Source organism: Moschus berezovskii, chromosome 2 (assembly GCF_049115385.1).
Source record: "Moschus berezovskii isolate FMDL1 chromosome 2, NW_MosBer_1.0, whole genome shotgun sequence".
NCBI classification, from domain to species: Eukaryota; Metazoa; Chordata; class Mammalia; order Artiodactyla; family Moschidae; genus Moschus; species Moschus berezovskii.
Window position 1 is genome coordinate 67,414,836 of NC_142461.1, and position 19,531 is coordinate 67,434,366.

Consider the following 19,531-nt stretch of genomic DNA (forward strand, 5'->3'; position numbering starts at 1 on the left):
ATTTATTTAAAAAAAAAAACCACACATAACCCTTCACACTTGTACTGTTCAAGGATCAACTGTCTTCCATTTTTCAAGTTTTCATTTACTTTAAAAACTAGATGATAACATTCATCAAAACCTAAAAACCAGTGTCATCAAAATAATTTCAAATAAATTTATATGAGATGGGTTGAAGAAAGAACAAAATTAAGAGGTTAAAAGCCTCATCCGTAAGAGAATCAAGACTGTTTTTAGGACTGAATTTTTAAAGGTCATATGTGTCAGTCACATAGAAATCAGACACAAAAGAAAACGACCTCTATGATTCCATTTACACTAAATTCTAGAACAGGTGAAAATAATCCAGATTCAGCCTGAGGCTGGTGGTAGGCTGAAAAAGGGCACAAAAGAATTTAGAGGGTACTAGAAATGTTCTCGGAGAAGGCAATGGCAAGCCACTCCAGTACTATTGCCTAGAAAATCCCATGGATGGAGGAGCCTGGTAGGCTGTAGTCCGTGGGGTCGCTAAGGGTCGGACACGACTGAGCTACTTCACTTTCACTTTTCACTTTCACACATTGGAGAAGGAAATGGCAACCCACTCCAGTGTTCTTGCCTGGAGAATCCCAGGGACGGGGGAGCCTGGTGGGCTTCCGTCTATGGGGTCACACAGAGTCAGACACGACTGAAGTGACTTAGCAGCAGCAGCAGCAGCAGAAATGTTCTATAGCTGAACTGTGGAGGTGGTTACATGAATGTATGATTCATCTAAACTCATTAAACTGATCACTTAAAACAGGTCCATTGTACTGTATTTAAACTACAACCCAGTAGCGCTGACTTTTTCAAGTATTTCCCAGACAACAGCCACAGTCATTTATCCTAATGTCTTTCTGTGTTAAAGAAAACAGCCTTCACATACCTGATGCTGTGCCACAGCACGGTGGTACCCACCATGCTGAAGAAAAGATGCTTGCAATCACATCAGGTGGAAAGAGTGTCACATTTCTCTGAATCTGAAGTAAATTTAACACTAATGCAAGAAATACTCCAATAAAAAACAGTACTACTCCTCGAATCATCAAGTTCACACTCCGGCTAGTGACAGATGAGATATATGGACCACGCTTTTTGGGCCCAGGTGACTCTGTCTCTCCTTCTGCCATCGTTTCATAAGTTCAGTAAGTCGGCCAAAAAAAAAAAAAAGAGGAAGAAGAAATGGTTTCCCAGCTGAAAAAGCTAATTGTATGAACCAAAGCAGACGGGCGTTTCAACAGTACTGCATCTCGTACTAAAACAGGACCTACCAGAAATCCTGCAACAGAAAAGAAAAAAGCAATCAATGTATGCCTAATAAATGACTATACAGTTTTCCTGAATTCAACACTAGTTCATTTTAAAGAACAAATAATAAAATGACAAGTTAACATGCTTATTTAAATTAGTTATTTATGGAATAAGAAGATGTAAAAAGCATTTTAATATGCATAATGTAATAAAAAATAAAGTGCTAAATTTATATTTACTAGGACAGACCTAGTGACCTTGGTCGCCCCACATCAGTGAAAAAAGCAGCTCAGGCTATCTAAGTCACTTTTACTATTGGAGAAACCACAAGATCAAACTCCAGGTTTCTGTTTCTTCTACCCAAATCTCCAAGCCCATGAAACTGAAGGGCTTGGAGATTCACGTAGAAATGTTTACACTTTACAGAACTTTACAGAAAATCGGCATATTCTGACTGTTAGTGTTTTACTGTTCTCAGTAAAATGTGACTTGCTTATGAGGACAATCTCCATAGGGGAATAAAATGACTCTTTTAATGTTTAATGCTTAAATACGTGAATTTCTGCACAAAAGTGCCCTATAAAAAACAGACCACCACCCGTTCACTCACACATACATCAAGCACAGAAATCAGACCTGACCCACTGTCCCCAGGGCCAGAGTTGTGTCCCACCCTTGCCGTGACCCAGCCCACCTTTCTTGCAATCATGAGAGCTATTGTGAGAAACCTGGAGTAGGAAGCATAAGAAAGGAAGCTAAGAAAACAAAGAATAACCTCTTGGCTAGATTCTGAGGAGTTCGAGGCACAGGGCGCCTGATTCCTAAAACCTAGAACTTTGCAAGTACAATCACTCTAGGTATTCACTCACCATCACTCCCCGCCCTCACCACACCAAAGTGATCTTTCCTTTGTACCCAGAAGTGAGTTTTAAGAGCATGCATGCATGCTCAGTCATGTCCGACTTTTTGCAACTCCACGGACTGTAGCCCACCAGGATCCTCTGTCCATGGGATTTCCCAGGCAAGAAATATTGGAATGGGTTGCCATTTCCTACTCCAGGATCTTCCTGACCCAGGGATTGAACTCTTGTCTCCAGAGTCTCCTTGTCTGTTTAAAGCAAATAACGCTTGAGACTATCTATGGCACTGGTGGTAAAGAACCCACCTGCCAGTGCAGGAGACATAAGAGACACAGGTTTGATCCCTGGGTGGGGAAGATCCCCTGGAGTGAGGGCATGGCAACCCACTCCAGTACTCTTGCCTGGAGAATCCCCATGGACAGAGGAGCCTGGCAAGCTGCAGTCCATAAGGTCGCTAAGAGTTGGACACGACTGAAACGACTTGGCACACATGAGCTATCCTAAGCACCTGACATATGGTAACTCATTTAATTCTCACAACCCTAACAGGTAAGTGCAATTATGTCCATATTACAGGTGAAGTAAAAAAGCAAAGAAAGGTTGTCACTCAAGTTTCCACCCTTAGTAAGAGGGGAAAATGGAATTCAAATCCAGGCAGTCTATCTGGGTCCAAAACCCTCATTCACACCATCAAGTCCAGCCTCCCACACTCTTACATACTCCCCTAGGTGTTTTTTTTTTTCTATAAATACCAATTTTTTTTTAAATGGGAAAGTACTATACAGACCATTTTCATAACTTACTATTATCCCACCCAACAATGTATCTTGGGCATTGTCACCTCAGTACATAAATGATATTTTCTCTCAATCTTAGTTTATTTAAAACTTAAATACATCACTTCTAATAGCGACATGATGATGATATGTATATTTGCTTTATGAAATACAAACTTTGTATGTACATCTTATTCACTATCAAGTTTCACTGGGCCTATGAACCCAGAAAGGTACCTACGTAGCCCATACTGCGAGCTCCACAAATTCACATTTGTTTAATCAAATTGGGTTAGCTTTTTCTGAATCAAACTATACTGGGTTAAGCAAGTCTTTTGGAAGGTGAACCTAACCAAACATTTAATCATTTAAAATGTCTTTCCTCTACGCTTCCAAGTTTCAAACTACCTTACAAATGAATTTTGGAATAAAGCCCATGTGTACACTGTAGGGGAGATGGGGGAGTTTATTTTAGAAATAAACAGTATAAAAAAATGAGAACATCTGTAAGTACTAGGAACTTTCACAGCCTATCAGTTTCATGCAATAAACACTGACAATAGACTTTTTTTTAACTGCCTCTACCACACTCAAAGCTCTATGCCCAACACCCAGGGGGGAATTCTATCCTGAACCTCACAAACCTACTTAAGTCTACAGCATCACTGACCTCTATAGCTTAGTCGCCGAGAGAAAACAGTACATATTACAGTTGATTCATGGGAAATGGCATGTGTTCTGGTGTTCAGTAGCTACAGAATTCATCATCATCACCATTATGATAAATCACCCATTTATGGAGGGACTATTCTATGCCAGGCACATAATAACTCTAATCTTCAAAATAATGCTACAGGTAGGTATTATCTTCCAAATTTTACATGTGAAGCTATGAAGTCAGAGACTTAGCAACTTTCCTATGGTCACATGACTGGCAGTATTAGAACTGGAATTGTATCCTACATCTGACTGATGCCAAAACCCCTCCTCTTTCCTATAAACTTTAAGTCCCATTGCAGCCCAACTCCTCAGAGTTCTTTTTTGGTACATCTCTTACAGAAGGGGATTTGGTTACTGAAAAGATAGACACTGGAAAACAATCTCAACTATAAACATTCCAATGACATTCAGTTCAGATCAGTTCAGTCGCTCAGTCGTGTCCGACTCTTTGAGACCCCATAACTGCAGCACGCCAGGCCTCCCTGTCCATCACCAACTCCCAGAGTCCACCCAAACCCATTTCCATTGTGTTGTTGATGCCATCCAACTATCTCATCCTCTGGTTGTCCCCTTCTCCTCCTGCCCTCAATCTTTCCCAGCATTAGGGTCTTTTCAAATGAGTCAGCTCTCCACATTAATAATAAAATGACATTATGAATGTCAATTAATATCCAAGTAGAAAGATCATAAGAATAAATGTGCAAACACCTTGTGATTTTCTTTAAGAGTACCAGATCAAGGAGTAAAAAGATGTATTAAAGAAAAAAATCATATGGCCAACTTCATACAATATTCAACCAACAGTCAACTCATTTCCCAAACTTCAGTAGACACAATACCCCCTGCCTTCTGCTATAAAAACAGCTGCTAGTGCACAAAGAGTAAATACACATTTTCAGTAACCCAACTGCTCCAGTAAATCACTTGTTTCTGTCTGAACTTTTCCAAAAGAGAATTTTATGTCGAATAATATTTTTAAAAGAACAAAATAGTTTCAGTTTTTAAAACTGTTTCTGGTGTAGTACACTCCATCTCACATCACTCACCAGTTTTTGTCAAAGAGCAGGACAGGACAGGGCAGGACAATTTCTTGTTGTTTGGAACTGCCCTCAGCATTACAAAACACTGAGTAACCCTGGCTTGTGCCCATCAAATGCCAGTGCACGCCCCCTCCCCACTTTGAGATAACTAAAAATGGCCCTACATATTTCCAACCACCTAAACACCCACAGGGAAGCAAGGCTCTCCCACCGAGAGCCACTGATTGCTAGACTCCTTCCTCATTCTATTTCAAGGCTGCTAGAGACTTTCTACACTGTTTATGTTATTCTGCCACAGCTGTTTATTCAATCTTTCCTGAAAGTGCTTGTTTATAGCTTCCTACTTCACCTCAAAAGTAGTTTTTTTAAAATAACACAACACTTGTCTGATGTTTATTTGAAAGATTTTTTTAAGCTACTTTTTTAAGACCAAAAAGCTAATTTTGTGACTACATAATAATACAATAGTATATAATTTCTGGAGACAAAAATAAAAGTTAAAATGCTTTAGAATCACACTATCCTAGAATTTAAGAAATGGAAGGGAATTGGGAGTTCATCTATTTCAGGGGGTATGTAAATCTGATGCAAAACAAAAGCAAAGAAGTTGTGCATATAAGCATTCTTCTGAGAAGAGAGTTTGGACATTTTTACATCAAGTTCTCAAAAAAAAAAAAAAAAACCATGATCTAAAAGAAGTTAAGGATCAGTGATCTAACAGTTTCCTGGCAAAGCAAATGAGACCCAAAGTGGTTAAGTGAAGTGACAAGATCAAGAATGTATATACCGGATCTTCCTATGACAAACAAATACAGTGAACTCCTAGAAATGGCCAGACTGACTCATCAAAGGGATAAAACATTCTACACCCCCTACTATACAACAATTAAGTTCCTAAAAAAGCATGTTTATAATAGTCACTCATTTAGGGGAGCAGGTTATTTTAAAGTGAAAGCTCTTGGAATAAGTATCCTTAATATGTTTTAAAGTTCAGGTTTCTGATTATGAATTAATAATATCTTCCTAAGGTGTGTCTATACCTTTAAATGTTACTATTACACCAGTGATAAATTCGATTCTCAAAAATTTTTAAACACCTATATTTGAAAAATTTAGGTTACCCAAGAAATAATTTTCTGATCAAGAAGTCTCTGGTACAAAAATACCACTTAAAAGATAATATCTCAATAAATCCTCAACAATAATCCTTGTAACTAGGCACGTGTTTTTTAATCCTTAACCTTTTTATTTTACAAAATAAAATAGGTTAAGTAACATACTGCGAGTATAAAACTGTTGCCAGGTAGTACCTGGACTGGCCCCAAGCACGCTGGCTCCCTGTCCAGAGTGCTTGTTCACCGCAATTGCCTTTTCTAAAAACACCATACAAAAACAATTTACTGCCACACAAGAAATAATTTTTAAAGCCATTTTTTAAGCAAAAAAAAAAAGCCACACTTTTTTTTTCAAAAATTGACAAAGAGGAAGCTTCCACAGAACATGAAAAATTCTACCTTAAGCCCCTGACCTACAATTTCTATAGAGTACATTACTGAACAAAAAGAAAAATAGTTCAAATAGTTTGGATAGATCAATAACAAATCATCAAAACTGGGAAACATTACTGCCAGTCTATGGCTGTCAATCAATGGGTTATCATTACCATCAGACAAATAAAACAGGGTTGTAGCTGATTTCTCCACTTTGTGGATGAAAATCAAAGTTTACATTTGCCAGTGAAAAAACTTCTGGGCAATAGGCATTTGAAAACAAACACACAAACAAAAATCTCCTGAAGAATCAATTAAGAATCAAACGTATTTTAACAACTGCAACACTCCCCAAACCAAACAAGATCATTAGTCTTCAGAGGAAGAGCAGTCACAGAAGTGTTTATTCCCTCAGATTACCCTGTCTCTTCAGGTACTTAGGTCAGAAAGATTACTAAATAATAAAATTAAATTACTACCTCCCACTTTCTTATCCTATGCTCTAGTAATTAGAAAGGCATTCTCAAAATAGAATAAGGGTCACAATTAGGAAAAACATAAATCAATGAAACTCTTCTTTAAGAAAAGCATACAGATGTGATTCATAGGCTACGGACACTAAGAACTTCTAGGAAGAAAAACATGTTAGCCTTGAAGACCCTGCAGCTCATCTTTCCTATCAACATTAAAATCCAAACACAGAAACTATTAAACAAGCAATATTTGCATCCCATTGCTGCTTTTAAATAACAAATCTCAGTCCATAAAAAGGTTACTCCATCGTTTCAGAATAATTTTCTGATAACGATGAAAATAAGCTCTGTCTTTCAACTACTGAATTGCATTTTAAACTTTCCGCCATAGTAGAAGCAACAGTTGTCAGTTTAAAAAGAATTAACCTCTTTTTCCAAATAAACATACATGATTCATAGCTTAGTCACTTTATATCAGATATGTACTGAGAACTGTAACAAAACACTACTCAACCTAACGTCCAGAGAAAGAATGAAAGGAGGGAACAGGAAGAGTACATGGCTATTAAGGGAGAGAAGGAGGGGGGATATTAATGGGGTCGCTCCATTCATTTTCACTCAACTGTTCCCTAACAAGGCCAAATCCCAAAATTAGAAGATACAAGCTGGCCATTGCCAGGCTGCCTTCATTCCTCCTGAACCCAAGACTGAAGCCTGACTTCCCCTGCAACCCTTAGTTCCACTGCAATACTGATCCCTGCTAGTCTCAGTGCCCTAGTTGTCAAGACTATTCATTCCTTCCTGAAGCATTTCCTCAATAACCCTAGAGAATAGTCAGCTCTCCTTGGTATATTTTCCTAGGCTATCTAGCTAACGCCATACTTCACTAACTTTTTGCCAGTGCTAACTGGACATGGATCATTATCATTTAAGTTTTAGCACCCTTTCCCCCTCGTCCCCCATTATACCCACACTGCTTTCCTTTTTTAGATTGCTAATCTTCAGTGACCAAACCTAAAATCTCGGAAACTATCACCAACTTATTTCTACGTCCTGCCAAGAGTTCTCTTTGGCTTTACCTCACACCTGCTCCAGAGGTCTCCAATTAAAATCCAAAATGCCAAAGTCCCACTCCTCAGCCCAGTATCTACAAACCTTTCGGCGGATTATAAGCGTACCATCAATACAATACCAACCTTTCCAGATCCTTTCCCCTCCTAAGCCTGAGTCTGGTCTCCTTGGCTACGAGTCTACCAAGTCCTGACAGCTCTAAGCTTGACAGCTCGCCGACTCTACCCCTTCTTATCTCCGGGGTCGCCCTTCCCGCCGCCCACCAGCCTTCTTTCCGCCCGGGCACTCTTCCACTGTCCAGGGAGTCTCGGCCTCTCCTAGGCCGTCTCCCTGACCCAGACGTCCGCTTCCGGATCTCGCCGACCCTCCTCCAGGTAAGCGGAGCCCCTCGCCCTTCAGGCCACATCTGTGGTCCTGGCTCCTCACGCTTGCCAGGAGGGTTCCCAGGCTGCAAAAATGCAAGCGGTTCCTCTCCCCGAAGGCACCCTTTTCCTCAGGCTCTTTCCCTCGGCATCAAGTCACTCGCGCTTCCCCAGGGGACCCCAACTCACCCCCGCCTCCGCCATCTTCTGGGACCGGCCCCCGCCCCGCTCCGCCTCTTCCTCCTCCCCTCCCACAACTCCGCCCGAGCTCCACTGCGCCTGTGCGGCCGACGCGAAGACGCTCAGACGATCGGGGCAGAATAACTTCCGGTTCCCACAGGGGCCAGGTGGAAGGCCGGAGAGCCGGGGCAAAAGAACTTCCGGTCTCCGCGAGGGTAGCGGCACCTGTAGGCGTGGACCGTCGATTGGTGGAGGCTACCAGATCAGCTGTTGTTTGCTGACCCGGCAGTCGTGGGTTGTGAGGATTGCCCAGACGCTGTGGGCGGTGCCAGAGAATCGCGCAGCTACTCACGCAAACCCTTGGCGCGTCCCTCTCTTCCGAGCTGAAATCGGAATTCTGGAGCGCAGGTCGCCGGTCCTTCTGCTAAGGATGCTGACAGTATCTTTTGTGATTTCGCCGACCTTTATTCTTTACCTTTTTCCCTTCCTTTCTAAAGTCATAACTTCTTTGGGGAGAGTGCATAATTGATAATTCTCTCTTCTCCATCCCACAGCACTTTATGCGGCATTTGTTAATAATCGTTCCCCAAGTTTGACCAGGTAAAGCGGTTTGGGGACAATTTTCATAGAAAGAGCTTTTGAGGTTTACAGCGAAGTACAATACAAACTACTAAGAGGAAAATACAAAGTAGAGAAAGTGCAACCCTTTATTTGTCAGAAATAGTATCATAATATGGTTGTGATCAGGTTAGTGTTCTTGTGGAAAGTTTTTACATGAAGTTTGGGCCTGGAATTATTGTTTAAGAGTTGTGCAAAGGAGTGTTAATTGGTGAAATTCCTTTGTATTTTTTTTTTACTTTGATTAATGATGCTATGTTTCTGACCTTTTTATAGGTACGTTTATTTCTGAAAAATTTGAAGGCGATATTAAATTTGCACCAACATACACTTAAGCAAGTATTTACGTGCCCTTTCTTATTTTCCCTATGGCCTTTCTTATTTTCTCTGATGTTTCCTAAAGGTCGTAAATTTCTCTCCTGTGGGTTTTCACACTGCCAGTAAGGAAAAAAAAAAAAAGAAAGAAATGGATAAGGATGAATTATACTGAATGGATGAGCAATTTTATAAAGAAAAGAGAAAAGCACCCAGAAAAGAGACAGTAACTTCAAAATATCCTTACATCCGGGGCCCTCTTTAAAGCAGCATGAGTTCTGTTCATCAGGGTCTTGCCTTTTTCAAACACTTCAAAATTGTCTTCAAGAAATTGCTTATGGAAAATTTTATCCTGGAGAGGCTCTTGTTTTAGTTTAAATATTTACTGATTTCAAGAAGAGACAAGACCTAAAAAGCAAGAACCATATGGCACCAATTTCTAAGTTTCTTACATCCAATACAGTCATTCTTATTGTGGTATAGGGCGGAAAACAAAGTCCTCAGGAGAAATACAGAGAACCACTGTCTTCTGATTAAGTTTGGGGACAGTTTTCATGGATTATAAGGAGGCAGATATTATGGGGCTGTGCATTCTGGTGAGAGCTCAGAGATGGGAAAACTTGAAATAGATGATGGAGCCTGGCGCATGGACAGGTGTCTTGAGACATGAGATCCGAATGTCATACTCATGAATTTGGACTAAGCATTTGTTATTATCATGGAAACGTGGAAATTGCAAATTACTTGATGCCAGAATATAAATTGATGAAGAACTCTGAGAAATTGGAATAACTGGGTTACTTTGAAACTGGTGTAATGTGGCTGAGAGAACACTGGTGGATTCTTGAAACCTGGTGCTCTGACAGCATGTGCATAATCATGTCCAAAAAAATTCACTTTTTTTGGCCTTTTTTCTCGTTTTAAGATGAGGGGATTGGTCTAGGTTATTTCTAAGGTCCTTTTCATAGGCAGATGTATCAATGATTTGATAATTCTGTAACTAAGAAAAAGTTTTTTTCCATTAACCTTACATGTTGTTTGGCTTCCCAACTGAATGTTACGAAAGGTAAACTAGAAAACAAAACCTTTCCTACTTAGCTAACATAAACACCCACAGAAGTTTATTTCCCTTGTTAAAGTGAGACGTTGTTAGACTAACATTAATTATTGTCCAAGAGTTGATGACTAAGCCTCTAAGAACCTGGACTTGGAAACCTTACCCAAAGTAAAACCATCTCCCTGAAGCATCTCCTTTTTTTTTCTTCCTGAAAAAAAAATACTTAAAATATTACTGTTAGTATTGACAGTTGTCCTAGTCAACAACTAGAAACTAGAACACTAGTGACAGTAGTACTAGTTTTGATGGTGTTTTGATGTAGGAATACAGAGTGTGGGAGACAAAAAGTCAAGGATTTTTGCCTTTTTGAGAGTCCAGGATGGCTCACTTATTCATCCATCCTTTAACAACTATCACCTGAACATTATGCACACCCCAGGCACTTGGCACTGAATCCCAGGAGGAAAGCGACCTTTTCTGCCTTCTGAAGTTTGCAGTACGTTTGGAGAAACACACAGTAAATAGTTTAAAAGTAATTTCAAAGTGAGACAAGTGATGACAGTGAACATCTCCCTACAAAATAGAAAATAAAGGGGAAAACCTGGAAGCTAGATATGACTTCAGGTGTGACTTGAAGATAGGAATCTTCTAAGAGCAGGGTGAAGAGCAAGAGTGAAGGTACTAAAGCTGCAAAAGCTGTACATTCCAGGAATAGAAGGCAAAGCAGCTAGTGGCTAGCGATTGAGAAGAAGGTTACAAATTAAGATTGTATATTAACATTGTGACTTACTATATGCCTGTGTCTGTGTGTGTGTGTGTGTGTGTGTGTGTGTGCGCGCGCGCACGCGTGCTCAGTCACATCTGACTCTTCGTGAACCCGTGGACTGTAGACCTCCAGGCTTCTCCATCCATGGAATTTTCCAGGCAAGAATACTGGAATGGGTTGCCATTTCATACTCCAGGGCATCTTCCCAACCCAGAGATCAAAACTGCATCTCCTGTGTCACCTGCATTGGCAGGTGGTTTCTTTACCTCTGTACCACCACTATGTTCCAGGCACTATGCTGAATTCATTTCTTTTCAGATGCTCCAAATCCCTTCGAAACAGATACTACATAGTAGGTGAGAAATTAAGATCAAGAGCAGTGTTCTCAACCTTGGCTGCATAATAAGATCACCTGTGGATCTATTAAAATTTCTAGTCCCTGAGCCTCACCCTCCATATATTCTGATTTAATTGGGCTGAAGTGGGGACTTGGGCCCTTCTAATAAATCCCTTGTGTAATCTTAACATGAAGCCAGAATTGAGAATTGCAGTCTTAAAAGTTAATTTGCTCAGGGTCAGTTAGCAACTAAGTGGCAGAGGAGGCAGAAATTAAACCTAGATCTGTCTGATTCTAAAACCTGTGCTCTTAGCCACTCATTAGTGCTTAACATTCAGTTACATGTAGCACTAGTTACATACTAACAATTTTATAAAATACAGAAATAAAAATGAACCAGACAGAGGCCTTGCCTTCCATAAACGCACAGTCTTTTAAGGCAGAAGTCTCAGTAAATGAAGCTTGGCCAGCTCATATAGGCAGAAGCAAGTCATCTGAGGACTCTCACTGAGATTAGTTATGTTCATATTTCAAGCTAGATTGGCATTGAAGGTAACTGATGCTTCAGGGAATCTATGTGGGTGGATGTTGCAGTCATCGTTTGAAAGGTGGTACAAGCCTGAACTAAGACAGTGGCTAGGGTGCAAAGAGAATCTGCAGGACTTGCTGATGTAAGGGTGAGGACAAACAAGAAAGAAGTGGAAGATGAATTCAGAGTTTTGAGTTTCATAGACTGGCTAGAAGTGAACACCACTGATCTACAACAAGAACACAGGACTGGCATCTGGGGTTCAACGAGTTTGAAACACTTGTTGGACATTCAGGTAAAACTCTTGATTAGAGTGTTGGAAGTGTGTGTCTGAAATTGAAGTGAACAAATGGGTAGAAATAGAGTTCTGGAATCATTGACCTCCGGGTGACAGTTGAAGGCATGCTTTGTATAGTGTGTATGGAATTTTTTTGAAAGATAGCAGACATCAAGAGGGAAAAAAATCCACAAAACCTGATATTGCTATATTTGAACAGTTCAATAGAGCTATTTTTATCTACAGTGATATTAAACCAGTCAACTTGTGATTATCCATGATGAGATTTTAATACTTTGCAGATCTTTTCTGGCCGTACGGCCAATTTAACAGATGATGCATAGTCCTGGAATGCAAACCAATTTTAAATATTGGCCAAATATTTAAGAATGCTATATGACACGTTCAAAATGTAATAGAAATATCTTACAATAGTGTTTACACACATAAATAATTTGTAACCATAGTTTTGATTTTGATTATTTTAATATTACTTAAACTTAAAAAATTTGTAATGTTCTAGATATAAAACTAGTTAGAAAATTCTTGGGCTTAACTCATACATCTATAAACGAAAACATTTGCAAAATAAATATGAACAAAGGCTTAAAAACATAATCAAGTTACAGAATGTGAAAGATATTTTTGACATTGAAGCATTTCAATAAATATTGAAATGGACCAACTGGACATGGAACAACAGACTGGTTTCAGGTTGGGAAAGGACTATGTCAAGGTTGTAAATTGTCACTCTGCTTATTTAACTTATATGCAGAGTACATCATGTGAAATGCCAGGCTGAATGAAGCACAGCGGGAATCAAGATTGCCAGGAGAAATATCAGTAACCTCAGATATGCAGATGATACCATCCTTATGGCAGAAAGCAAAGAGAGCTAAAGAGCCTCTTGATGAAGGTGAAAGAGGTAAGTGGAAAAAACTGGCTTAAATCTCAACATTAAAAAAAAAAGAAGATAATGGCTTCCGGACCTATCATTTCATGGCAAATAGATGGGGAAACAGTGAAAGATTTTATTTTCTTCAGCTCCAAAAGCACTGCAGACAGTGACTATAGCCATGAATATAAAGACACTTACTCCTTGGAAGAAAAACTATGACCAAACCTAGACAGCATATTAAAAAGTAGAGACATTACTTTGCCAACAAAGGTCCATAGAGTGAAAGCCATGGTTTTTCCAGTAGCCATTCACACATGTGAGAGTTGGACCATAAAGAGGGTGGTGCACCAAAGAACTGATGCTTTCAAACTGTGGTGTTGGAGAAGAGTCTCAAGACTCTTGAGAGTCTCTTGGACCGCAGGGAAATCAAACCAGTCAATCCTAAAGGAAATTAACCCTGAATATTCATTGGAATGACTAATGCCGAAGCTGAAGCTCCAATAATTTGGCCACCTGATCCAAAGAGCCGACTCATGGGAAAAGACCCTGATGCAGGGAAAGATTGAAGGCAAGAGGAGAAGGGGATAGCCGAGGACGAGATGGTTGGATGGCATCACCAACTCAGTGGACATGAGTTTGAGCAAGCTCTGGGAGATGGTGAAGGACACAGAATCCTGGTGTGCTGCAGTCCATGGGGTTGCAAAGAGTTGGACATGACTGAACAACAGAACAACAACAACAATAAATATTGAAATAATTGTTACAGAATGAATTATTTTTCAGGTAAAACATGCTCTTAATTGCAGTTTATCATGTGATGACTCAATTCTTTTAATACTTCTCTTTATTAAACCTTTATTTGTACAGTTATCCCTACCATTACTTGACCTTCGTTTAGAGCAAGTGATAATTTAAATCCATCTCTGTTTTTTAATCAGTGTAAGACAATCACAAGCCAATCTTAAGAGAAATCATGTAGCAGTACCCTGTTAGAATGTTTTACCGACACAATTTGAAACATGCTTGAATTGATATTTGAAGGTTATCATGTAACTAAAATCACATCATTTCAAAATTCTCCAATAAAATATGTACTACTGAGAATATATTCATGTCCTCTAAAGATCTGCAAACACTACTTTGAAAAAACTATCATAATCTAGCCAGTGTTTTTGCTTATTTATATCTTATAAAATTCCTTAGCATAAATCTCCAATTCTCAAAATGTATTCCATAGAATTAATACTAACAGGAATATCTGGGGGAAATAGGATTCTGTGCTCATATTTGGTAAGCATTCAGTTCAATTCAATCGCTCAGTCATGTCCAACTTTGCAACCCCATGAACCGCAGCATGCCAGGCCTCCCTGTCCATCACCAACTCCCGGAGACCACCCAAACCCATGTCCATTGTGTAGGTGATGCCATCTAACCATCTCATCCTCTATCATTCCCTTCTCCTCCTGCCCTCAATCTTTCCCAGCATCAGGATCTTTTCAAATGAGTCAGCTCTTCACATCAAGTGGCAAAAGTATTGGAGTTTCAGCTTCAACATCAGTCCTTCCAGTGAACACTCAGGACTGATCTCCTTTAGGATGGACTGGTTGGATCTCCTTGCAGTCAAGGGACTCTCAAGAGTCTTCTCTAACACCACAGTTCAAAAGCATCAATTCTTCAACTTTCAGCTTTCTTTATAGTCCAACTCTCACATCCATACATGACCACTGGAAAAACCATAGCCTTGACTAGGCGGACCTTTGTTGGCAAAGTAATGTCTCTTCTTTTTAATATACTGTCTAGGTTGGTCATAACTTTCCTTCCAAGGAGTAAGCATCATTTTAATTTCATGGCTGCAGTCACCATCTGCAGTGATTTTGGAACCCAGAAAAATAAAGTCTGATACTGTTTCCACTGTTTCCCTGTCTATCTGTCATGAAGTGATGGGACCGGATGCCATGATTTTCATTTTCTGAATGTTGAGCTTTAAGCCAACTTTTTCACTCTCCTCTTTCACTTTCATCAAGTGGCTCTTTAGTTCTTCACTTTGTGGTGTCATTTGCATATCTGAGGTTATTGGTATTTCTCCCAGCAATCTTGATTCCAGCTTGTGCTTCCTCCAGCCCAGCGTTTCTTATGGTGAACTCTGCATATAAGTTAAATAAGCAGGGTGACAATATACAACCTTGACATACTCCTTTTCCTATTTGGAACTAGTCTGTTGTTCCATGTCCAGTTCTAACTGTTGCTTCCTGACCTGCATATAGGTTTCTCAAGAGACAGGTCAGGTGGTCTGGGATTCCCATCTCTTTCAGAATTATCCACAGTTGATTGTGATCCACACAGTCAAAGGCTTTGGCATAGTTAATAAAGCAGAAATAGATGTTTTTCTGGAACTCTCTTGCTTTTTCAATGATCCAGCAGATGTTGGCAATTTGATCTCTGGTTCCTCTGCCTTTTCTAAAACCAGCTTGAACATCTGGAAGTTCATGGTTCACGTATTGCTGAAGTCTGGCTTGGAGAATTTTTAGCATGACTTTACTAGCGTGTGAGATGAGTCAATTGTGAGGTAGTTTGAGCATTCTTTGGCATTGCTTTTCTTTGGGATTGGAATGAAAACTGACCTTTTCCAGTCCTGTGGCCACTGCTGAGTTTTCCATATTTGCTGGCATATTGAGTGCAGCACTTTCACAACATCGTCTTTGAGGATTTGAAATAGCTCAACTGGAATTCCATCATTTCCACTAGCTTTGTTCGTAGTGATGCTTCCTAAGGCCCACTTGAAGGTGAGCATTGGATTAGAAAACATTAAACAGATGTTGTCAATATGAGGATTCTGAGATCCTGTTGTATTCCAGTACAAAATTTGTCTCATAAAACATTTTTTCTCCTCTTTGGAGTATCTCACATAGCTCATAGTTGGCTGTGTTTATACACTGTCAAATAAATATCCCTCTCTAATAGGTTTAGGGGAAGTTTAAGTAATGAAGTTCTATTTTACAGTGAAAGATGCTTATAAAATCTTCTGTCATCAATCAGTCCATCATGATCTACATAGTAAGCAGGCACATCTGGCATATGGCACATTTGCAGTGCCTAGGGTGGTGCCTAGTCCATAAGGAGCTCAATAACTATTTATAGGGTTAATTTTTTGTTGTATTTGTTGCCATATGTCAATAGCGATTGCTACAATTTTGGTTTCATGAACTACATAGTCTCTGAAGAGAGGTCTATGATCAGAAAACTATTTTAATCTAACCTTCTTATATAATAAGTGTATAACTTGAAGTAGCAGAAATATGGGCTTCCCAGGTGGTTCAGTGGGTTAAGAATCTGTCTGCAATGCAGGAGACGCAGGCATATGCAACTTCAATCCCTGGGTGGAGCAGATCCCCTTGAGGATGGCATGGCATCCCACTCCAGTATTCTTGCCTGGAGAATTCCATGGACAGAGGAGCCTGTCAGGCTGTATAGTCCATAGGGTCACAAAGAGTCAGACATGACTGAAGCAACTTTTGATTGAAGCAACTTGCTGCTGCTGCTGCTAAGTCACTTCAGTCGTGTCCGACTCTGTGCGACCCCATAGACGGCAGCCCACCAGGCTCCCCCATCCCTGGGATTCTCCAGGCAAGAACACTGGAGTGGACTGCCATTTCCTTCTCCATAGCACAGCAAAAATACATTTATCTTAGAATGTTCTAATACAGCAGGCACTAGACACATGAAGCTATTTAAATTACTTTAAATAAAATAAAAATTCAGGTCCTCAGTTGGACTAGCCACATCTCAAGAGCACAGTTACCCCACGTGGATGGACACTGAAGATTTTTAAGCTTTGCTATCATCACTAATTTTAATGGAAAGCGCTGTATTAGATGATTTATGTGAATCAGTCTTCCTCAAAATACTGACAAGAAAAAAATTAGAAAGGCAAAATCATTATCTACCACCAATTTGTCCACCTAAATTTATTGGTTCTTTTAGCATGTTGGAGACAGAATTATGTAATGCAAGGGAGTTGCACTTAATTGTGGTGTTTTTTTTTTTAATTTTACTTTGGGAAAAAGCCTGAGTTATGGCATTCTAAACCTTCAGACTTGGCACCAGCTTCTTCCAGAGGGACAGGCCAATTTCAAAAGGCAGTTTGGTTTCTCAGCAATAATCATGAGTAAGTGACCTGTAGAAAGACTATAGCATGTTAATGTGGGCCAAGTTATAAAAATATAAAAAGCCTCCCACTGGAAACTGTTTATTTGAATGTATTTTAAGTATTACCTTAAAAACATCAAAGAGCTAAAAAGATAAAGAGGTACTAGCTGGCAAAAATCTAAGGGAAAATGAGACCCCAGAAAATTAAGCATAGCAAGGAAGCTGCTCTTGCCCAAAAATTATTTGCTGATTGGGAAAAATTGAAATTCTGTCTTGACAGACTTTTCAGACAAGAGACTATGTAGAATCATGGAGTCTGCTAAATTTGGGGTCAGAGACCTCAAATTTAAAAGACAAGACCCTGGGACTTCCCCAGTGGTTAAGAATCCACCTCTTTCTCATATTCTTTTCCATTATAACTTGTCACAGGACCTTGAATATAGTTCCCTGTGTGATTCGTTAGGACTTTGTTATTTATCCATCTTGTACATATAGTCTGCATCTACTAATCTCAAGCTCCCGTACTGTACCTTCTCTTCCCTGCCGTCCCCTGCCCCCAACTCTTGGCAACCACAATCTGTTCTTTATGTCTGTGATCTGTTTCAGGATCTTCCTACATCCTTTGTCAGTGTTTTGAGCAGACAGGAGTCCTTTCACAGAGGGAAAGGATGAGCCCAAGGTTTACTATTAGTTGAGTCAGAATAGAAATCAAGATCTTCTGATTCCTAATTCCTTGCTTTAAAAAAAAAAAAAAAATTCATCTTGTTCTCAGGACCATGCTTTAAATCTTTTAGATCATGTAAAAGAAATTTTTTCTACTGTATTAGCTTAACAGACAGTAATAGTTAATTAACAGTGACATTATATAATAATGGATAATTCTTGGTATATTTGTATATAATAATGGATAACTTTACATGGATAATGGATAATTTTAAATGGATAATGGATAATTTTAAATAGATAATTTGTATATAATAATGGATAATTCTTGGTATATTTGTATATAATAATGGATAATTTCATATGGATAATGGATAATTTTAAAGGATAATGGATAATTTTAAATAGATAATTTGTATATAATAATGGATAATTCTTGGTATATTTGTAGGCAAAACTTTTATTCATTTTCTTGATAACATGCCCAGAATATTCAACATAAATTGTCTATCATTTTATAGCTCCATACACTGAGGTCACCCACTATTCAGTAGTAGTTACAAATGTGAACTAATTTAGTAATAGGGACACATCTTTTTGGATGTAAACTCAGTAAATGTCTTCTAAAATTACTGACCTTAGCTTGCTTGTAATTTTTAAATTGAGGATGAGCTCTATACCACACTCAAACAAACTGGAAGAAAAAAGGAATGATGGAATGGAGGTGCTTATAAATCAATCTGGTCACAGACAAGTAAACTAACCTGGATTCTCATGGCTGAATTGCTTCCATCTGTGGTGATTAGTAAGATCAATGCTGGCTACAGAAAAAAAAAATGTGGTCAAAGAGTGGGGCAGGATGGGGAACAGGGCAGGTTAAACCTCCAATCTTCTGAAAGAAGGCAGTGAGAAGAGTATTCGCCATTTAAATTTGGCCTTGATGTAACCCTTTCAGGGTGCCTTTTGGATTTGTTTGGAAGCAGTGATGACTAAAGTCAATAAATTGAATGTATATAAAGTCAAATGGTCCCTGTAAGGCTTGGTATGTATCATCAGGCAGCAAATAAACTAAACAAAGCCCAAACAAGGTCACCATGGATGAGCAAGCAAATGCAAAACACAACTCTGAGACAAAGTCACTGAGGTATAAAACATCAGGGTGAGAAGACAAGTGGAAAGATTATAGACTATAAACTATTTGTCAGAGAGGCAATGATAGAGACCAAGAATAAAGAGGCGACACTAGCTATTAATTATTCCAAGGGCCCATACAATTTGAGGTCAAAAAACACAACAAGGTGCTAAGAGATTTCTCTCCTGCTAGTTCACCACTAGCTCATTCTAGCTCTACAGCACTCCTTCATTCAAATGAATGCACACCTGAGGGCTTCTACAGCTTTCAGTCTCCCAAAGGCAATATTAGTATTCTAAATTCTAAATGAACTTAAGCTAGACTTACGGTTGTCTAAAAGTGTATAATGTTTTTATTAGGGGATGAAAAAAGTAACAGAATTTCCTCTGGCTTCCCAATTATATATATATATATATATATATATATATATGTATATATATATATATATATATATATATATGTTGGGGGGGGTACATCTATATACACACAACAGCAGAATATTTTATCTGCTACAAATGGAGAACATAAATGACTAAATAGTTCAAAATTCCC

At 39.2% G+C, this 19,531-nt stretch overlaps 1 protein-coding gene and 1 long non-coding RNA gene across 3 annotated transcripts in view; one reads left to right on the forward strand and one right to left on the reverse strand.

The window, feature by feature from the left end:
• INSIG2 (insulin induced gene 2) overlaps positions 1-8,311 on the reverse strand; it is a 34,512-nt gene extending 26,201 nt beyond the window's left edge. For both annotated transcript variants that reach the window (XM_088828922.1, XM_055397648.2), the window contains exons 1-2: positions 8,251-8,311; positions 905-1,297 (exon numbers count right to left, since the gene is read on the reverse strand). In XM_088828922.1, the coding sequence (XP_088685048.1) occupies positions 905-1,148 (244 nt within the window). In that variant the 5' untranslated portion in view covers positions 1,149-1,297; positions 8,251-8,311. The remainder of the gene's footprint in view (positions 1-904; positions 1,298-8,250) is intronic.
• Positions 8,312-8,331: 20 nt separating this feature from the next.
• Positions 8,332-15,284, forward strand: LOC129537826 (uncharacterized). Its single transcript, XR_008682107.2, has 3 exons — positions 8,332-12,158; positions 12,916-13,065; positions 14,522-15,284. It is a non-coding gene; the product is annotated as an uncharacterized LOC129537826 (long non-coding RNA).
• The last annotated feature ends 4,247 nt before the right edge of the window (positions 15,285-19,531 follow it).